General features: G+C 46.2%; 2 protein-coding genes across 2 annotated transcripts in view; one reads left to right on the plus strand and one right to left on the minus strand.

Moving 5' to 3' along the window:
- Window positions 1-1,525: 1,525 nt before the first annotated feature.
- Window positions 1,526-16,801, plus strand: plpp2a (phospholipid phosphatase 2a). Its single transcript, XM_034563136.1, has 6 exons — window positions 1,526-1,896; window positions 9,611-9,762; window positions 9,874-10,136; window positions 10,406-10,463; window positions 11,556-11,732; window positions 15,805-16,801. Exons 1-6 carry the CDS (start codon window positions 1,827-1,829, stop codon window positions 15,952-15,954), a joined length of 870 nt encoding a protein of 289 aa, XP_034419027.1. The 5' UTR covers window positions 1,526-1,826; the 3' UTR covers window positions 15,955-16,801.
- Window positions 16,802-17,381: 580 nt separating this feature from the next.
- LOC117751334 (TLE family member 5-like) overlaps window positions 17,382-18,446 on the minus strand; it is a 7,850-nt gene continuing 6,785 nt past the window's right edge. Inside the window, exon 7 of the mRNA XM_034563137.1 lies at window positions 17,382-18,446. This exon is cut by the window's right edge and continues 1,783 nt beyond it. The gene's annotated coding sequence lies outside the window, so the exon portion shown is untranslated.

The raw sequence follows: 18,446 nt of genomic DNA on the forward strand, positions 1-18,446 counted from the left end.
ATTTTATAATAAGTTTTCATTCTGTAATGTTTCAACTCACAAAATGACCTTGTAGGGTGAAGCAGAAGCTGTGTCGAAGCCCCCCCCCCCCCCCCTTTTCTTTTCTACCTCTGGCAGCGAAGCGCCGTCAGTGACGTGGTGCGCCCGCTAGGTGGAGACAGTGAGCCGCTGCAACTGGAAAACCTTCCGTCACTTTTTGAGACTTACGTCACCGCCGCTGTTTAGTTTCACGCCGGGGAATTAAAACATGTGTTTTATTACAGTGTCCATTAAAAACAATATGCACACCCCCCTTTGTCCTTTTTTTTCTATTTATTTTTTTAATTAAAAATGTCTTGGTTTTGTCAGAAACAAATTGTATGATTTTTTTTTTTTTTTGTTCTCTTTTGTCGAGTATCTAAACATTCTTTAAAGGAATATTAGACATTTTGTGAAATACACGTATTGTCTTGCTTGCTGAGTGATGCACAACATAAATTGTGACGCTTTATTTGCTGGTTCCCATGGCTTAGCAGTTTATGCTAAGCTAATCGGCCGTAGCTTCGTATTCACTGTAAAGTCACGACGTGTGGATCTTTTCCTGTAACTAACGGCGAGAAAGCCAATTAGCATGTTTCTCAAAACATCAAACCATAACTTTATTTGCAAGTTTGAATATGACAAAACAAAACATGAACAAAAAATCCAAGGGCTTTGAATAGTTTTTATGGACCCTATTATTTGTGATTGTTGTGCATGTTTGCGCCACTGTGACCGTTTCATGATGTGTTTTTGTTATTTCTAGTTTGTTATTGGTTCCAGCCAATATTACATTTATTAAATAATCTTATCTCAAAATGTCTTCTGTGGGTGGAAAAGCCTGAAGATATAAACTATAGCCTATATAAAATAAACTGAAGTGAAAGATGAGGAGTCTTTGGGTAAATCTCCCAGTGGCAAGAAAAACTGTCTTGCATTGATTATGGATCAACTTTTTCCTCAACTCATGAACAGTATGCCTCTTTAAAGAGATATCTCCTTTGTTATGCCCATATTTTTCTGCCAAGAAAAGTAGGGAATGGTAAAAAAGTCAACTTTTGTTTTTTACTTACCACAAAGATGTCTTCGCCTTCATTGTATAATCCCTAATTTTTAGTTTTCCTTGATTAAAAAAAGATTTCTATAATATAGACATGAATAAGTGATAGTTATCTACCCAAAGAAGAATACTATTCTGTTGCTAAATACTTAAATTATAAATCAGTTCGGTGTGAATATAGCCCTCAAATACTTGTGTCCATTGGTAATCGAACTGTTTAATCTGGCTCTAATGTTACTATATTAATATACCACATATGAGGTGTTTGAGATGTCATATCTTTACCTAAAAGGTTAATTAACCCTCTGCATGGATTTAAGACCCAAAGGTAGAAAAAGAGAAAGTAGGGAGAGAAAGAGGGCGTGTCCTCCTCCAGGCCAGGGCGTTCCTGAGCCAGTAGGATGTGCCCAAACTGGAGCTTCTGCGGAAAGACGCGCCCCCTCCCCTGTGCGTAAAAAGGCAGGCCGGGCACGCACGCAGCTGCACGCAGCGCTCCGCTGCTCACCTGAAACAGCGCACAGGACAGACAGACAGACAGACACGCAGGCAGGCAGGCAGACGGGCAGACAGACAGACAGACAGACAGGTGGGCGGGCAGGTACACAGAGAAGCGAAGCCGGAAGAACGAGCAGGTCGACCTGTCCCCGATAGTCACTTTCCTCCACAGTAACTCCAGGCGTTTCCTAAAATTACACAACTCTTCTTTTCTTTTCTTCTCCTTCTTCTTTAAAAAAAAACAATTGTATTAATGAGAGACATGACAGAGCCAGGAAAGAAGTGGATCCTGATCGCGGTGGATGTTCTGTGTGTCTTTGTGGGTGAGTGGCTCAACACCCCCCCCCCCCTCTCTCTCTCTCTCTCTCTCTCTCTCTCTCTCTCTCTCCGCAACATGGCTGAACATCTGATTGTGTTCACGCGGCTCTGCGTTCATTTGGCTCTTTGTATTTTCTCCAAAACTATATTAAAAAAAAAAAGAAAAAAAAAAAGGGGGTGAAAGCAACAACAAAAAGTGCACGGTGACGCGCGGGATTGTCCAACACATGCACGCGCGCACGATTTTACAGACCTATCGCAGGTCATCATCCACTTGTTGTTTTTCGTGACATCTCTGCAGGTTTTACAAGATATTTATTATTATTATTATTATTATTATTATTATTATTATTATTATTATATCTCTCGCCCGTGATGTCGAGTGTACGCAGTCCGACCGTGGAGTCGCCATCAGCGGCCCCTATCTTGTTCAAACAAGACGCGCCGAGTGTTTCCCAACACCGAGGAAGAATCTCTGATTTGTCACGTGACTTCTCTCCCCTGAAGCCCCCCCCCCCCACCCCCCCCCCCTCCCTGGCTCTGGGAGGCCGATGATGCACTCAGTCTTGGACTAGGTCGTGTTGTGTTTGTGTGGAAGTAAACCCACAAAGTGCAGCTTGTGCATCTCCAGCTGTCTCTTTTGTTGTTGTTGTTGTTGTTGTTGTGATGAATCTGTGTGTACATTCGTGGTTATTTTTTTTTAGTAGGCACATTCTGTCCTTCCTGCAGCCTGTGGCCCCTCTCTTTTAAAAGAAGGGTTTAGTGGGAGCAAAGATCATTGTCATGAATCTCTCTCTGCGTGACAGTTAAAATCCTGTTTTGGAAAGTGTGTGTGTGTGTGTGTGTGTCCCTGTGGGGCTCTTTGTGTGTGTGTGTGTGTGTGTGTGTGTGTGTTTGACTACTGTAGGGGGAACAAAACAACTTGTTGCAACTCGCTCGTGGACTCCAGAGACAGAGTCCATTACCAGAGTCTGACATCTTCCAGGTGTTTTGTGTCACGACGCCGACGTGAGCTTCTCGTTGAGATGATGAAGGGCGTCAGATGTTCGTTCCTCCTCCTCCTCTCGACTTTATCTTCTTTTTTTAGAGGCTTTTCTTTTTGTTAAGGGGTGAAAACCATGAAGCGGCCTGCAGAGGAATCCCAGCGCACGGCAACAAGAAACATTTGTAGATCATCTGTTGACTGACAGGGAGGAATGTGTGTGTGTGTGTGTGTGTGTGTGTGTGCATTTTGAGGGAGAAAGAAAGAGTTCAGACTTTAGGGATGAGCTCGGTAAAGCTGTTAATGGTCATAATTAGCTGATCCAGTCATGTCTTAATTGGTTTGGGACTAAATTCCTAAAATGACGTAATGGTTCATTAAGGAGAGCAGTTGTGACATCTCAACTAAAACATTTCATTTATTTAGCTGACCGAGCTTCCAGTTCATGTATTCATCATTTAGTATTCAGCCCTCTAAAAGTGAAAGTGTATCATTTATGAATGATTGGAGGTGGGTGATGAGAATTATTAATATTTTCTTTCATATTATCTTATTTTACATTTACAGTAAATCCAATTGAGCAACTTTTAAAACAGTCAATTGAGATGTCAGTACTAATAAACTCAGATATTGTACATTTAATCTATCGGGATCACATCTGTACTTAAGGAAACTCTTTTAATTCAATGCAAAAATGCCAAATATTAGCTCCTCTAATATCATAAAAGTCTTAATTTCCTTGTCTTCCATTAGCAGATTGAATATTTTTAGTGTTTCAGACTTTTGGGATTGACAAAACATCACTCGTTGTTTATTAAAATTAATATTCTTTTCTGGTAAGTAAGTAAGTCCTTACATTTCTTTTCTTTTAACTTAGGAGTGTGGAGGGCAAACTGACATCAGGTTGGATCCCCAATCTAAAAGTGTGTGTGTGTGTGTGTGTGTGTGTGTGTGTGTGTGTGTGTGTGTGTGTGTGTGTGTGTGTGTGTGTGTGTGTGTGTGTGTGTGTGTGTGTGTGTGTGTGTGTGTGTGTGTGTGTGTGTGTGTGTGTGTGTGTGTGTGTGTGTGTGTGTGTGTGTGTGTGTGTGTGTGTGTGTGGGGCAAGAATGTGCTGAGTGTCCTGATTGTGAAGGATCCTGTGATTCTGCTCAGTGTTTTATTTCTCCCTCTTCCCCTCTGCAGCCTAACTTCCATCCTGCCCTTATTTGTTATCACTACACACACACACACACACACGCGCGCACGCCTGTTCTTAAACTAAATATTGCCAATGTTTCGGGGTTGTTACGCAAGTCTAACGATGAGGCCAAGAAGTGACGTATTCCGACCAGTTTTTTACCCCCTAATCATGTAGTGTTATCTTCCTCATGTGTTCACATGGTGTGCCATGTGGGGAGGTTCAGGTCGCCCCCTTCCTTAAAACTTAAAAGCAAATACCAGTCATTCTGAAAATTCACATGTTAGTCATATGACCTCAGGCCGGTAACTATTAGTGAGCTTTGAGGCCTCACTCCCCCACAAGCAAGTTAACACAGCTTTATTTACTGTCCCCCACTTTAAAGATGGAGCATGCATTTTCTAATTTAGCAATATTTATTTATATATATATATCTATATCTCTCTCTCTCTCTATATATATATATATATGTATATATGTCTGTCTGTCTGTCTGTTGGTGCAGGACAAAGTGGGTCGAGAGGGGCAAAAGATTCTTTTAAAGAGAGCAGAGTTCATTGTCCAGTTGTGTCATTAGTGAGTTTTTTTAAAATATAAATATACTATTTATGATGGTTACCATCATAGAATACCGCGAAGGATTAGTACATTTTGTTGCACATATTCTAAAATATAGATGTGCTTTTATTAAGGGGGGGGGGGGGCGGCATAAATTAAACTGGTGATTCATTTTCCTATTTAATAGATTAATCGTGTGGTCTAAAGACAAATAGCAAAATGGAATAGAGAGAACTTTATTGCGTGCCAGAGGCTTAAATGATTATGTGGCGTTCATGTGCAACAATGAGAGCGGAGTAACGCACTCCGGCGTTGGAGAGGCCCGTTAAATGTTCCCAGAGTCCAAAGGTGACGTCTCTTTTTTAAAATGTCTTTTTGTGTGTGTGTGTGTGTGTGTGTGTGTGTGTGTGTGTGTCTCGTCACAGGTTCGGAGCAAAGTATTTGTGACTGACAAGCGGTGTCTTTTTGTCTCTGCCGCTAGTTAAATTCACACACACACACACACACACACACACACACACACACACACACACAGTCTGACTGCCAAACGTGTGTCAAAGTCAAGTTGGAATTGTTGACTTCTGCTTCGGCGTTCCTGTGTGAAAATGAAGGTTTGCGTGGTTTCATGTGAGAGGAAGAAGGATTTATATTTATTTATTTTTGAAAGGTCAAAGTCACTTTTCCCTCTTCGGTGAGAAATGATTGTTGTTCTCGACTCCTTCAACATATTTCAGTTCTTCAGAGAGCGTTCAGCGCCTCGTCCCCACGCCACCCCGTTTAACGTATCACCATTGCGTACGTTAACAACGCGCGTTGACCTTTTGACCTCGCCGTGAAAGACGACCGTGGCACACGCGTGTCAGATTCTTTTAAACGGGACCTTTTTGGAAAATGTTTCGCAATGTTGAGAAAGAAAAAGAGAAAAGACGGGCTTTGGATTCACATCAACTATTTTCAATGAAATCTATTTTTTTTTTTTTGTTGTTTTTTTTATTGCAAAAGCCCAGAAATGAATCAGAAACATAAAACTCCTCGTTGGCAACACAGTCGATGACGCAATGCTGCTCGAAGGTCTCACACTCCAAAGGCTGCTTTCCCAGGAAAATGTCTTTCTACATCCAGTGTCGGGTTGGACTTTCCCAGGAAAAGTCCCGACAGGAAGTGATGCGCTTTTCTTTTCAACAAGGTTTACAAGAAGATTACCCCCCCCCCCCCCCCCCCCCCCCCCCCCCCCCACGCCCACGAAAAGATGAAGAACAATGACGGCCATTATGGAGCGCACAGAGAAAATAAAAAATAAAGAAGGAGTCAAATATTGTGGTTTTCCGTGACGTGGAGCACCAGTTTCAGGACTCCTTCAGCCCGGTTACCTGTTTCCCATCAATGTCTCATCGATGGACTCATCTTGAGGGCTGAATAACAGGAACGCTTTCCACTTCCCGCTGGGTCAAAGGTCAAGGGCAACTTGTCCTCGTGTCCGATCCCAAATTCCAGCGTGTTTATTTTCTCAAAGTGGAATGGGAAGAGATTGTGAAAGCGTAAGACAATACGTTCCCCCTCGTCCCTCCCATGTTCTCTCTGTTACCGAGGAGGTTGAACTCATTTCTACATTATCTGAAAAGTGAATAGAGGAAAAGAAACTGCTGCAGGTATCAGAAGGTGAAACGTATGGGAAGGTTAGGTTTTAAAGTTGTTGGTTCCCCTTTTATCAGGTAAAACACTCCAGTGTTCTCAGATGTTTCCGATTTTTAGTTTAAGAAGGAAAGGATGGATTGAAAGGAAGAATAAGAAGGTAACTACATGACTAAAACACATTATTATGAGACTATAGTGTGTGTGATCTGATATTACCTAAATAAACTGAGAACACTGATAGAAAAAGCAAATTTCGCAGCACATACAAATGAGGTATTTTTCTCCCGGGAGGAAAAAAAAAAAAGCTGCATATTTGTTTGTAAATTTGGGAAACGAACCTCTGCCCCCCCCCCCCCCCCCCCCCTCGGCTCCACCCACCCCCTGGGAGAGGAGACCTCCCCACTAGAGGAAGGAAGAAAAAAAAGGCCTTCTGGAATAATGGCAGATAAAAGCAGTCGGTCACACTCCGATAATAGGAACTCTCTCTGGGCTCGGCCCCCAGAGGCCGATGGAGCGTGTGTGTGTGTGTGTGTGTGTGTGTGTGTGTGTGTGTGTGTGTGTGTGCGTGTGTGTGTGTGTGTGTGCGTGTGTGTTGAAGGCCATAGCCCGACTCGGCCGGGTCGGCGCGATGTGAGTGGACAATGTGTAGCCACCAGAGACTCGTGTCAAACCAGCAGCGGCGGCCTCTTATCTAAATGTTATGCTTGCACCCTGCAGAATAAACAGCGGCCCGGGCCTCTCTTCAAAAGAGAAAGCGGCCGGCGCGCATGACCTGCTGGAGTAATGAACTCTTGAGAAGTGGAGGGCGTCCTCTCGTGGGAAATATATTATCTTTCAATGAGGAAAAAAAAAACGTCTCGTCTCGTGGCATTCGCTCTCATGTCGGTAGAATCGGAAGCAAAGAAGAGAAAACACTGAATTCACACACTGGACCAGTAGACATCCGCATTTGTACACTTGACATCGGGTTAAAATTACCTTCCCTAAATTACGCAATTATTATGGTTAAGGTTGGGCAATGACTTCTAATGGTTACGGTTGGGCAATGACTTCTAATGGTTACGGTTGGGCAATGACTTCTAATGGTTACGGTTGGGCAATGACTTCTAATGGTTACGGTTGGTCATTGACTTCTAATGGTTACGGTTGGGCAATGACTTCTAATGGTTACGGTTGGGCAATGACTTCTAATGGTTAAGGTTGTTCATTGACTTCTAATGGTTACGGTTGGGTAATGACTTCTAATGGTTACGGTTGTTCATTGACTTCTAATGGTTACGGTTGGGCAATGACTTCTAATGGTTAAGGTTGGGCAATGACTTCTAATGGTTAAAGTTGTTCATTGACTTCTAATGGTTAAGGTTGTTCATTGACTTCTAATGGTTAAGGTTGTTCATTGACTTCTAATGGTTACGGTTGTTCATTGACTTCTAATGGTTAAGGTTGGGCAATGACTTCTAATGGTTACGGTTGGGCAATGACTTCTAATGGTTAAGGTTGGGCAATGACTTCTAATGGTTAAGGTTGTTCATTGACTTCTAATGGTTAAGGTTGTTCATTGACTTCTAATGGTTACGGTTGTTCATTGACTTCTAATGGTTACGGTTGGGCAATGACTTCTAATGGTTAAGGTTGTTCATTGACTTCTAATGGTTAAGGTTGGGCAATGACTTCTAATGGTTAAGGTTGGTCATTGACTTCTAATGGTTAAGGTTGGTCATTGACTTCTAATGGTTAAGGTTGGTCATTGACTTCTAATGGTTAAGGTTGTTCATTGACTTCTAATGGTTAAGGTTGTTCATTGACTTCTAATGGTTAAGGTTGGTCATTGACTTCTAATGGTTAAGGTTGGTCATTGACTTCTAATGGTTAAGGTTGTTCATTGACTTCTAATGGTTAAGGTTGGTCATTGACTTCTAATGGTTACGGTTGGGCAATGACTTCTAATGGTTAAGGTTGTTCATTGACTTCTAATGGTTAAGGTTGTTCATTGACTTCTAATGGTTACGGTTGGGCAATGACTTCTAATGGTTAAGGTTGTTCATTGACTTCTAATGGTTACGGTTGGGCAATGACTTCTAATGGTTAAGGTTGTTCATTGACTTCTAATGGTTATGTTTGGGCGTTGACCTCTAATGGTTATGTTGGGCAATGACCTCTAATGGTTAAGTTGGGCAATGACCTCTAATGGTTAAGTTGGGCAATGACCTCTAATGGTTATGTTTGGGCGTTGACCTCTAATGGTTATGTTTGGGCGTTGACCTCTAATGGTTAAGTTGGGCAATGACCTCTAATGGTTATGTTTGGGCGTTGACCTCTAATGGTTATGTTTGGGCGTTGACCTCTAATGGTTAAGTTGGGCAATGACCTCTAATGGTTATGTTTGGGCGTTGACCTCTAATGGTTAAGTTGGGCAATGACCTCTAATGGTTATGTTTGGGCGTTGACCTTGAGTGTCCATTGAGTCTCGTTAGAGTTTTCCCAAGTAGTGGGTAACCGTAGTTCGGCGACGAGCTCCTCGGGAGGAAAAACAGGAAAAAGCCTTTTAGGTTCCCCCAGTCCTGATCGGCCCCATTGTCCCCGGCTCAGATTCAGGAGACAGATTTATGAACTCTTGAGTCCTCTTTTTTTTGCACTGACAGAGAAAGTGTTAAAATGTCACTTAACAACGACGCGTTAAAAAAAAAAAAACCTATTTGTTGTTGCAAGCTGTCCCGGTTTCAACGCTCGGCTCCCATGCCCTCGGTCGTGTGAGCGGTGCCCCGGTGTCAAAGGTCACGGTGCGGCCCCCTTTGTAGAGGTGACCGAGCTCCACCGACGACACATTAATGGACTCGACCACAAGAAGCTCAACGATTTTAGCCGTCCGTGTGTTCTCAGCCGTTTCCTGGAGCCGCGTCTCTTTTGTGTTGCGGCGTACAATCGAGGGACGCACGTCGGGAGGGGGGGAAAGTGCACGTGGGGGGGGGGGGGGGGGGGGGCGGGGAGTGCACGTGCAAAACCAAAAACAATCTTTTCACTTCCACTTGAAATTGCCGGTCTGTCCTCAAAAAAAAGCAAGAAAAAAAAGCTTCAATTCACTTTGAGAAACGAGGTATTAAATGTATGCAATGTATGTCTATGGCTTACTATAATATTATGTATTTTTTACATGACACATTAATGGCTCTCCAACCTATTGTAGGTCATTTATACTGTATACATATTTAATTTGTATCCAATTTTTCTTTAAATTCTTAAATGCAATATGCCCTGCTATTTTTAAAAAAAATTTATTTTATTCTATTTGCTGCTGCTGCTTCAAAGACATTTCCCCCTGGGGATGAATAAAGTAATATCTAATCTTTTTGTGTCTCTTCCTCCTCTAGCCGCTCTGCCCTCGGCCATCCTCACGCTGATGTTCAGCCCGTACCAGAGAGGAATCTACTGCGACGACGAGAGCATCAGCTACCCCTACAGGAGGGACACCATCTCCCACGGAGCAATGGCCGCCGTCACCATCACCTGCTCCATCGTCATCGTCAGTCCCGACTTCTTCTTCTCCGGGAAAACATAAAAAAGACCCCCCCCCCCCCCCCCAAAAAAAAGGATCCCAAACAACCGTTAAAACCCCTCCCCTGTGCTCCCCCAGATCACCACGGGAGAGGCCTACCTCGTGCACACGAAGCGCCTCCACTCCAACTCCCAGTTCAACCACTACCTGTCGGCGCTCTACAAGGTGGTCGGCACCTACCTGTTCGGGGCGGCCGTCAGCCAGTCGCTGACCGACCTCGCCAAGTTCACCATCGGTCGCCCTCGTCCCAACTTCCTGGCCGTGTGCGGCCCGGTGGGCTGCAGCGGATACGTGCTGCAGATCAACTGCACCGGCTACCACCGCAACGTCACCGAATCCAGGTGACCGAGAACGGAAGGTGTATAGAGACGGAGGCGTGTGTTTTATGGATTCGACCATTCAAGTGTTTGATTATTGAACACAAGGGATTTCTTCAGGGATGTGATGGAGAACACAAAGAAGTGGTCCCGTTTTAATTGTTTTACTTTTGTTAGAATGGCTCAATTTGAACCATATTAACAGAATCCTAATGGGACAATAATCATTTTTATTGATGATGTGGATGTTGGTCATGAATTGTGTGTTTTTAATTGGTCGTTGTGCCCCTCAGGTTGTCGTTCTACTCCGGCCACTCGTCCTTCGGGATGTACTGCATGCTCTTTTTGTCGGTGAGTGCGTCCTCTTCCTCCTCTTCCTCCTCCTCCTCCTCCTCCTCCTCCTATTCTTCGCTTGAGAATTTCTGTAGCTTGGAAATGTCTTTTTTTAATTATTTTTTTTATACAAATATTTCACCCACAAGTGACTCAAAACAGTCGCCATGGAAACATCATTGTTTCATTATTTACACGCTGCACAATAGCCGGAAGATGGCGTCTTCAACAACTTCGTGAAACTTTTTCTTTTCCGCACATTATTAGGACTTCATGACGTCAGCGACACACTTTATTTAAATATTATGTAGTACAAGAAAGTCTCAGGATGGTGTGCTTTAAAACAAAGTTATAATGTATTCAAAACATCTTAGAGAGTGATTTAACATCTGCGTTTTAATATTTATATTTTTTTAAATACCCACCTAATGTGTGGTTGTGTGCTCTATGTTCTATATGTTGTTGTTGTCCCGGCCAAAAGTCTGAACCTGGAAAAAAAACGATCTGAAAGTGAAAAAAAGATTCGAAAAAAAGATTGAAAGTTGAAAACATGAAATCTGCTACTGAAAAATTAAAAAATATATTTTATTCGAAAAAAAAAAACCATAACTGAATCTAAATTATATTCAAACCAACAACGCTTTTCATACACTTTTTTTAATTTTATTTCGAATACATTGTTGAATTTTTCAATGTTCAAGACCAAAACTTGAATTTTCAGCTTCAAATCTTTTTTTTCAAATGAACTAAACTATTGGCCTGGATTTAGCTCCAAAGTCTTTGAGTACCTTAAAAAGCGCTATATAGATTAAATGTATTATTATTTATTATAAGTAAACAATCCCAAAATATTACATTATTTATCCTCAGAATGTTGTGGCTAAAACAATTTAATATTCTCCATGAGAATCTAAGCCTGAATAAAACATTATTTTGTATTTTTCCATTTTATTTTATATATAAGAAGATAAAACTGAATTTAGTTATTGTCCAATTTTTTAAACATTTTCAATGAGTAGAGGTTCCTAAAAAAAAAAATACGAATCTACAATTAAAATTCATATACAAGTTGATTTAACCCCATTCATGTGTGTGTTTGTGCGTGTCAAGCTCTACGTGCAGGCCCGGATGCAGGGCAAGTGGACGCGCCTGGTGCGACCCACCATCCAGTTCTTCCTGGTCGCGTTTTCCTTCTACGTGGGTTACACGCGCGTGTCCGACTACAAGCACCACTGGAGCGACGTGGTGGTGGGGCTCCTGCAGGGGGCGCTCATCGCCGTCCTCACCGTGAGTGCAACGGGGGGCGGGGGGGGGGGGGCGGCGCTTGTGTTCAAAGGGGTTCTGGTTCCGGGTTTTAAAGACCCGGATGAGAGCCAAGAAGTGGGGGGAACCCTCCTATCTTGGGGGTATTTTGTATTATGTGTTGGGTATCCTTAACAAATAGCCTTTTGCAAGAAAACAAGTTATTTATATATTTTTCTTATTCACAAAAAAGGGCATTTTTCAGATGTATTGTGTGTGTGTATATATATATATATATCCATCCATCCATCCATTATCACCCGCTTATCCGGGGTCGGGTCGCGGTGGCAGCAGGTTCAGCAGGCCGACCCAGGCTTCCCTCTCACCCGCAGCACTTTCCAGCTCATTCTGGGGGATCCCGAGGCGTTCCAAGGCCAGCAGGGAGATATAATCCCTCCAGCGTGTCCTCGGTCTTCCCCGGGGCCTCCTACCAGTTGGACGTGCCCGGAAAACCTCTAATGGGAGGCGTCCAGGAGGCATCCTAACTAGATGCCCGAACCACCTCAGCTGACTCCTTTCGACACGAAGGAGCAGCGACTCGACTCCAAGCTCCCCCCTGATGTCCGAGCTCCTTACCCTATCTCTAAGGCTGAGCCCGGCCACCCTACGGAGGAAGCTCATTTCGGCCGCTTGTATCAGGAGATCTCGTTCTTTCGGTCACGACCCAGAGTTCGTGACCATAGGTGAGGGTTGGAACGTAGACCGACCAGTAAATGGAGAGCTTTGCCTTCCGGCTCAGCTCCCTCTTCACTAAGACGGACCGGTACAGTGCCTGTTTTACTGCTGCAGCCGCACCGATCCGCCTATCGATCTCCCGCTCCACCTTACCCTCACTCGTGAACAAGACCCCGAGATACTTGAACTCCTTCGCTTGGGGTAGGCAGTTTGTCCCCACCTGGAGGGAGCAATCCGCCGGTTTCCGGCAGAGCACCATGGCCTCAGATTTGGAGGTGCTAACTCTCATCCCTGCCGCTTCGCACTCGGCTGCAAAACGCCCCAGTGAATGCTGGAGGTCACGGTCCGAGGAGGCAAACAGGACCACATCATCCGCAAACAGCAGAGAGGCGATCCCGAGACTCCCGAACCGGATCCTCTCCGCCCCCTGGCTGCGCCTAGATATCCTGTCCATGAAGGTCACGAACAGGACCGGTGATAAAGGGCAGCCCTGGCGGAGGCCAACACCCACCGGAAACGTGTCTGACTTACTACCGAGGAGACGAACACAGCTCCTACTGCAGGCGTACAGAGACCGGATGGCCCGTGCCAACGGGTCCGGCACCCCATACTCCCGCACCACCCCCCACAAAAACCCCCGAGGGACCCGGTCGAAAGCCTTCTCCAGGTCTACAAAGCACATGTAAACTGGTTGGGCAAACTCCCAGGACCCCTCCAGTAATCTTGCGAGGGTAAAGAGCTGGTCCACTGTTCCACGACCGGGACGGAATCCGCACTGTTCGTCCTGAATCTGAGGTTCGACAAGCGGTCGGAGCCTCCTCTCCAGCACCCTGGCATAAGCTTTTCCCGGGAGGCTGAGCAGTGTGATACCACGATAGTTCGAGCACACTCTCCGGTCCCCCTTCTTGAAGATGGGAACCACCACCCCGGTCTGCCAGTCCATGGGCACTGTTCCCGACCCCCATGCGACACTGAAAAGGCGTGTCAACCAAGACAGCCCAACAATGTCCAGCGCTTTCAGCATCTCAGGGCGGATCTCATCCACCCCTGGCGCCTTGCCACCAAGGAGCTTTTTGACTACCTTAGCGACCTCTGCCAGGGATATGGGTGAATCCACCCCAAAGTCTTCCGGCGCTGCCCCCTCTCCGGGGGACATGTTGGCCGGGTTTAGGAGTTCCTCAAAGTGCTCTTTCCACCGCCCGACGATGTCCCCAGTCCGGGTCAGCAGTTCCCCCCCCCTGCTGAGAACAGCCTGGGGTAGACCCTGCTTTCCCTTCCTGAGCCGTCGGATGGTTTGCCAGAACTTCCTTGAGGCCAACCGAAAGTCCTTCTCCATGGCCTCCCCGAACTCCTCCCATGCCCGAGTTTTAGCCTCCGCGACCATCGTCGCTGCAGCCCTTTTGGCCCGCCGGTACCCGTCAGCTGCTTCAGGAGACCCCTGGGCCAGCCAGGCCCGAAAGGCCTCCTTCTTCAGTTTGACGGCTACCCTCACCCCCGGTGTCCACCACCGGGTTCTAGGGTTGCCGCCACGACAGGCACCGATGACCTTCCGGCCACAGCCCCGAGCAGCCGCGTCCACAATAGAGGCTTTGAACAAGGTCCACTCGGATTCCATGTCCCCAGCCTCCCTCGGGATTTGTGAGAAGTTCTTCCGGAGGTGGGAGTTGAAGACCTCCCGGACAGGATCCTCTGCCAGACGTTCCCAGTTCACCCTCACTACACGTTTGGGCTTGCCAGGTCTCTCTAGCCGAGTCCCCCGCCATCTGATCCAACTCACCACCAGGTGGTGATCAGTTGACAGCTCTGCTCCTCTCTTCACCCGAGTGTCCAAGACATACGGCCGCAGATCAGATGATACGATTACAAAGTCGATCATTGATCTCCGGCCTAAGGTGTTCTGGTACCAGGTACACTTATGAGCCACCTTATGTTCGAACATGGTGTTTGTTATGGACAAACTGTGGCTAGCACAGAAGTCCAACAACAAAACACCATTCGGGTTCAGATCGGGCAAGCCGTTCCTCCCAATCACGCCCCGCCAGGTTTCTCTGTCATTGCCCACGTGAGCGATGAAGTCTCCCAGGAGAACTATGGAGTCGGCAGGCGGCGCCCTTTCCAGGACCCCTCCCACCGACTCCAAGAAGGCCGGATACTCCGAAATGCTGTTCGGTGCATAAGCACAAACAACAGTCAGAGCCTTACTCCCCGCAACCCGTAGGCGCAGGGAGGCGACCCTCTCATTCCCCGGGGAAAACTCCAACACAGCGGCGCTCAGCCGGGGGCTCGTGAGTATCCCCACTCCCGCCCGGCGCCTCTCACCCTGGGCAACTCCAGAAAAGGACAAAGTCCAACCCTTCTCCAGGAGCTTGGTTCCAGAGCCCATGCTGTGCGTGGAGGTGAGCCCAACTATATCTAGCTGGTACCGCTCCACCTCCTGCACCAGCTCCGGCTCTTTCCCCGCTAGTGAGGTGACGTTCCACGTCCCTAGAGCTAGTCTATGCTGCCGGCGATCGGCCCGCCCAGGTCTCCCGCCTGGCCCGCCGCCCGGTCTACATAGCACCCGACCCCGATAATTCTCCCTGCGGGTGGTGGGTCCACAGGGTGACAGCTGCTCCATGTTGTTCTTTCGGGCTGAGCCCGACCGGGCCCCATGGGCGAAAGCCCGGCCACCAGACGCTCGCCGACGAGCTCCCCTCCTGGGTCTGGCTCCGGGAGGGTGCCCCGGTTTCCCTTGTCCGGGCAAGGTGGCTACAATCCGTGGGCTGCTTATCATCAGGGTTTGTTGAACCGCTCTTAGTCTGGGCTCTCCCCCGAGACCTGTTTGCCTTGGGAGACCCTACCAGGGGCTGACGCCCCGGACAACATAGCTCCCAGGATCACTGAGCCACTCAAACTCCTCCACCACGTTAAGGTGGCGATTCATAGGAACTAAGTGTTCCTATGAATTAAGTGTTCAAATGTATATATTTACTAACTTAAAAAAAAGAAGATATTTCCTGACTTTATGATTTGAGGAAGATTGAGGGTCACACACACACACACACACACACACACACGCACACACACACGCGCATTAGTGTGTCCTTTTTAAACCCTTTCCTCCCTCCTTCCCTACCTCCTCCCTACCTCCCTCCCCTACCTCCTCCCTACCTCCTCCCTACCTTCCCTCCTTCCCTACCTCCTCCCTACCTCCCTCCCTTCCTTCCCTACCTCCCTCCTACCTCCCTCCCTTCTCTACCTCCCTCCCTACCTCCTCCCTACCTCCCTCCTTCTCTCCCTCCCTTACCTCCTTCCCTACCTCCTCCCTACCTCCCTCCCTCCTTCCTTCCTTCCCTCCCTCCCTACCTCCTCCCTACCTCCCTCCTTCTTTCCTCTCCTGAAGGTCCGATACGTGTCGGACTTCTTCAAGCGGCGCCCCGCGCCGTGCACGGACCCGGCGGAGGAGATCGAGCACCTGGAGCGCAAGCCGAGCCCGCAGCCCCCGGACCCGCAGCACGGAAACCACCACTACAGCTACTCCGGTCCCGTATGAGCCGCGCGCGCGCGCGCGTGTGTGTGTGCGTGCGCAGCGGCCACCAGGAGACCCTCATCCAGACCGGACCCAGAGAACCGGTCTACAGCTACTCCAACTCCCAGACCTGTTGGAACAGAAGCTCCACTGTGTGTGTGTGTGTGTGTGTGTGTGTGTGTGTGAAACGAGTTGTTCTGTTCAATAGGGTGCAATGATATATACGGTTGTTTTTTTTGTGCTGCTTTTATGAGACAAACATTTCAGATTTGTGGCGGAGACTTCAACTGAAAAGACCGCTAAAGAGATCTGAAAATAAAAAATAATAAATACAAACAACACACCGGCCCAAAAGGAAAATCCTTCTGACCTTGCAAAGAGTGACGCGACCTTGGAGACTGCATGTGTTCTGTTATAAGACTTTCTTTTTTTTACACTGGAGCTGATCACACATCTGCCTTCTCCTTCCACGTGTGTGTGTGTGTGTGTGTCTTTAGATATGTGCACGTGTAACGATGGACTGCTTTAACAATATATATACGTGATGTTCTTTGTATAGCGCTAACATTTTTATATTGTTTATAACTTCTGTATCTAATAAAAAGTGTAGCTTTTTAAGAATGCATCACCACTACTCATGCTGTGACATTGTTCTGTTTGTTTTCTTCTTCTTTGGTGTTCACACACTTCCTCTCAAAGAAAAAGGACGGCCAGAGACGTAAACAATAACTTTTATTTGAATTTCAAGTGTCTGTAAAACCACAATTTCTCTTCCCGACCCGTCTCGCCCTTTTTTCTTTAATTCCATGTGTAACCTGTTTGTGAAACTGCACATAATGTACTCGTTTTTCTCCATAAATATTAGCCAGCATGACGTCTACGAGTGCTTACTTTTTATATTTGTGCCGATACTTTTCTTTTCCTCTGCCGTGTGCAGTTCAATGACACCGGGGGTCGTGTCTAGACCTGCTGCTGCCGCTGTGGGATTCCTCAGCGCCCAAGGAATGGGAGTTTCTCTCCATTTAATTTAACCCGAGATCTTCCTCGTTGTCAGCGTTTTGGTTAATTTTGTTAAAAAAGAAAACAAGGTTTTTAAAGTAAAAATTAAACGCCAAAGTCTGGTTTACATGTACTGAAAGAAAGAAAGAAAACCTTCTCTCCACATCAGTAATGAAAGGTATATTACAATATAATAGTTATAAACTGACCATTAAACCTTGTACATGTGTCACATTCAGACTTAATCATTCAGGATGAACACCTCGTTACATAACGACCTTTGACCTGCGTTGACTCAACTTATCCCATCAAGCTGCAGAGGAGTTGACTATCAAACTAAACCTTTAATATTTGTATCAAGCTCCCAAAAGCTACATTTCATACATGGAGTGATTATGATGACCTTCATGTTGCCCCGCCCCCCCCCAACAGACCAACCCAAGACCAAGGAGCACTCTCAATCACGTCTTTTATTTGTAAGGCACCAGAGAAGCTTCCTTACTGCTAAAAGGTTGATTCATTCTCATTAGAGTACACAGTTGCTTGTTTACATCTTTGTATTTTTTTTTTTTTTTAAACATTTTTTTATTATTATTCTCATCCCAGGTATCTTAAAATGAGACCGTGTTCATAAACACATTAAAACTGAAGAAGAAGAAGAAGAAGAAGAGAAAAAAAAAAAAATCAAAACATTTACAAACCTAGAAAACAAAGTTTAAGTGTTACTGCCTACGGAGAGAATGGGAGAAGAAAAACAACGACATGGGATACGACATTGTGCCTCTCTTTAACTGTAGGCTCGTAAATGCACACATACAACACCAAAGTCCTCCATGATACACACACACACACACACACACACACGTTAAAAAGCAGCTTTGAAACATACAAAAATGCTTTAAAAATATGTATATTGATATATTCATATGTATACAAATTGGCCCTTCACAGCAAAAAACAAACACACATACCATTCATATGTCTGAGTTTCACCAAAGGAGGTTTTTTTTTTTCTACAAAGACCCGACGTCAGCGTTTAGAGCGCCGTGGGGGGGGGGGGGGGGGGGGGGCGGGGGGGCGCTGATCCGCTCCGGCCCTCTAGACGTTAAGGTCGGGTCTCCGGGGAGGGGGAACGCCGTCGCCTCCCCGACACTAGCACAGACAGGAAGAAGAAGAAACTAAGAGCACTGAGCCGCAACTTAAGTGCCTTTCAAAATAAAATACAGGAGAGGGAGAGTTGACGCTAACGCTCCCGGAACACCTGCAGTGGACAGACGCTCGCCCCCCCCCCACAGTCAGGAAATGACCACGATGAAGACGATGATGAAGACCACCATGAACACGGCACTGCTGCCCCCTGCTGCCTAACATGTGAACCGTCCCACTCCAATTCCATACCCCCCCCCCCACACACACACAGTATGCATTTAGCATACGAGCATTCAAGACACCAAAACGTTTGAAATGTGACTTGCAGGACTGCAAAGATGCTCCTGAATCAAGCAGAGAAGCACTTT

Source organism: Cyclopterus lumpus, chromosome 22, assembly GCF_009769545.1.
Source record: "Cyclopterus lumpus isolate fCycLum1 chromosome 22, fCycLum1.pri, whole genome shotgun sequence".
NCBI lineage: Eukaryota > Metazoa > Chordata > Actinopteri > Perciformes > Cyclopteridae > Cyclopterus > Cyclopterus lumpus.

What these genes read in the sequence shown, in the direction of transcription:
- plpp2a (XM_034563136.1), top strand. Translation starts at nt 1,827, where the DNA reads ATGAGAGACATGACAGAGCCAGGAAAGAAGTGGATCCTGATCGCGGTG. An exon ending in TGTTCTGTGTGTCTTTGTGG is followed by an intron (nt 1,897 to 9,610) that starts GTGAGTGGCTCA and finishes TTCCTCCTCTAG; the next exon opens with CCGCTCTGCCCTCGGCCATC. An exon ending in ACTGCATGCTCTTTTTGTCG is followed by an intron (nt 10,464 to 11,555) that starts GTGAGTGCGTCC and finishes GTGCGTGTCAAG; the next exon opens with CTCTACGTGCAGGCCCGGAT.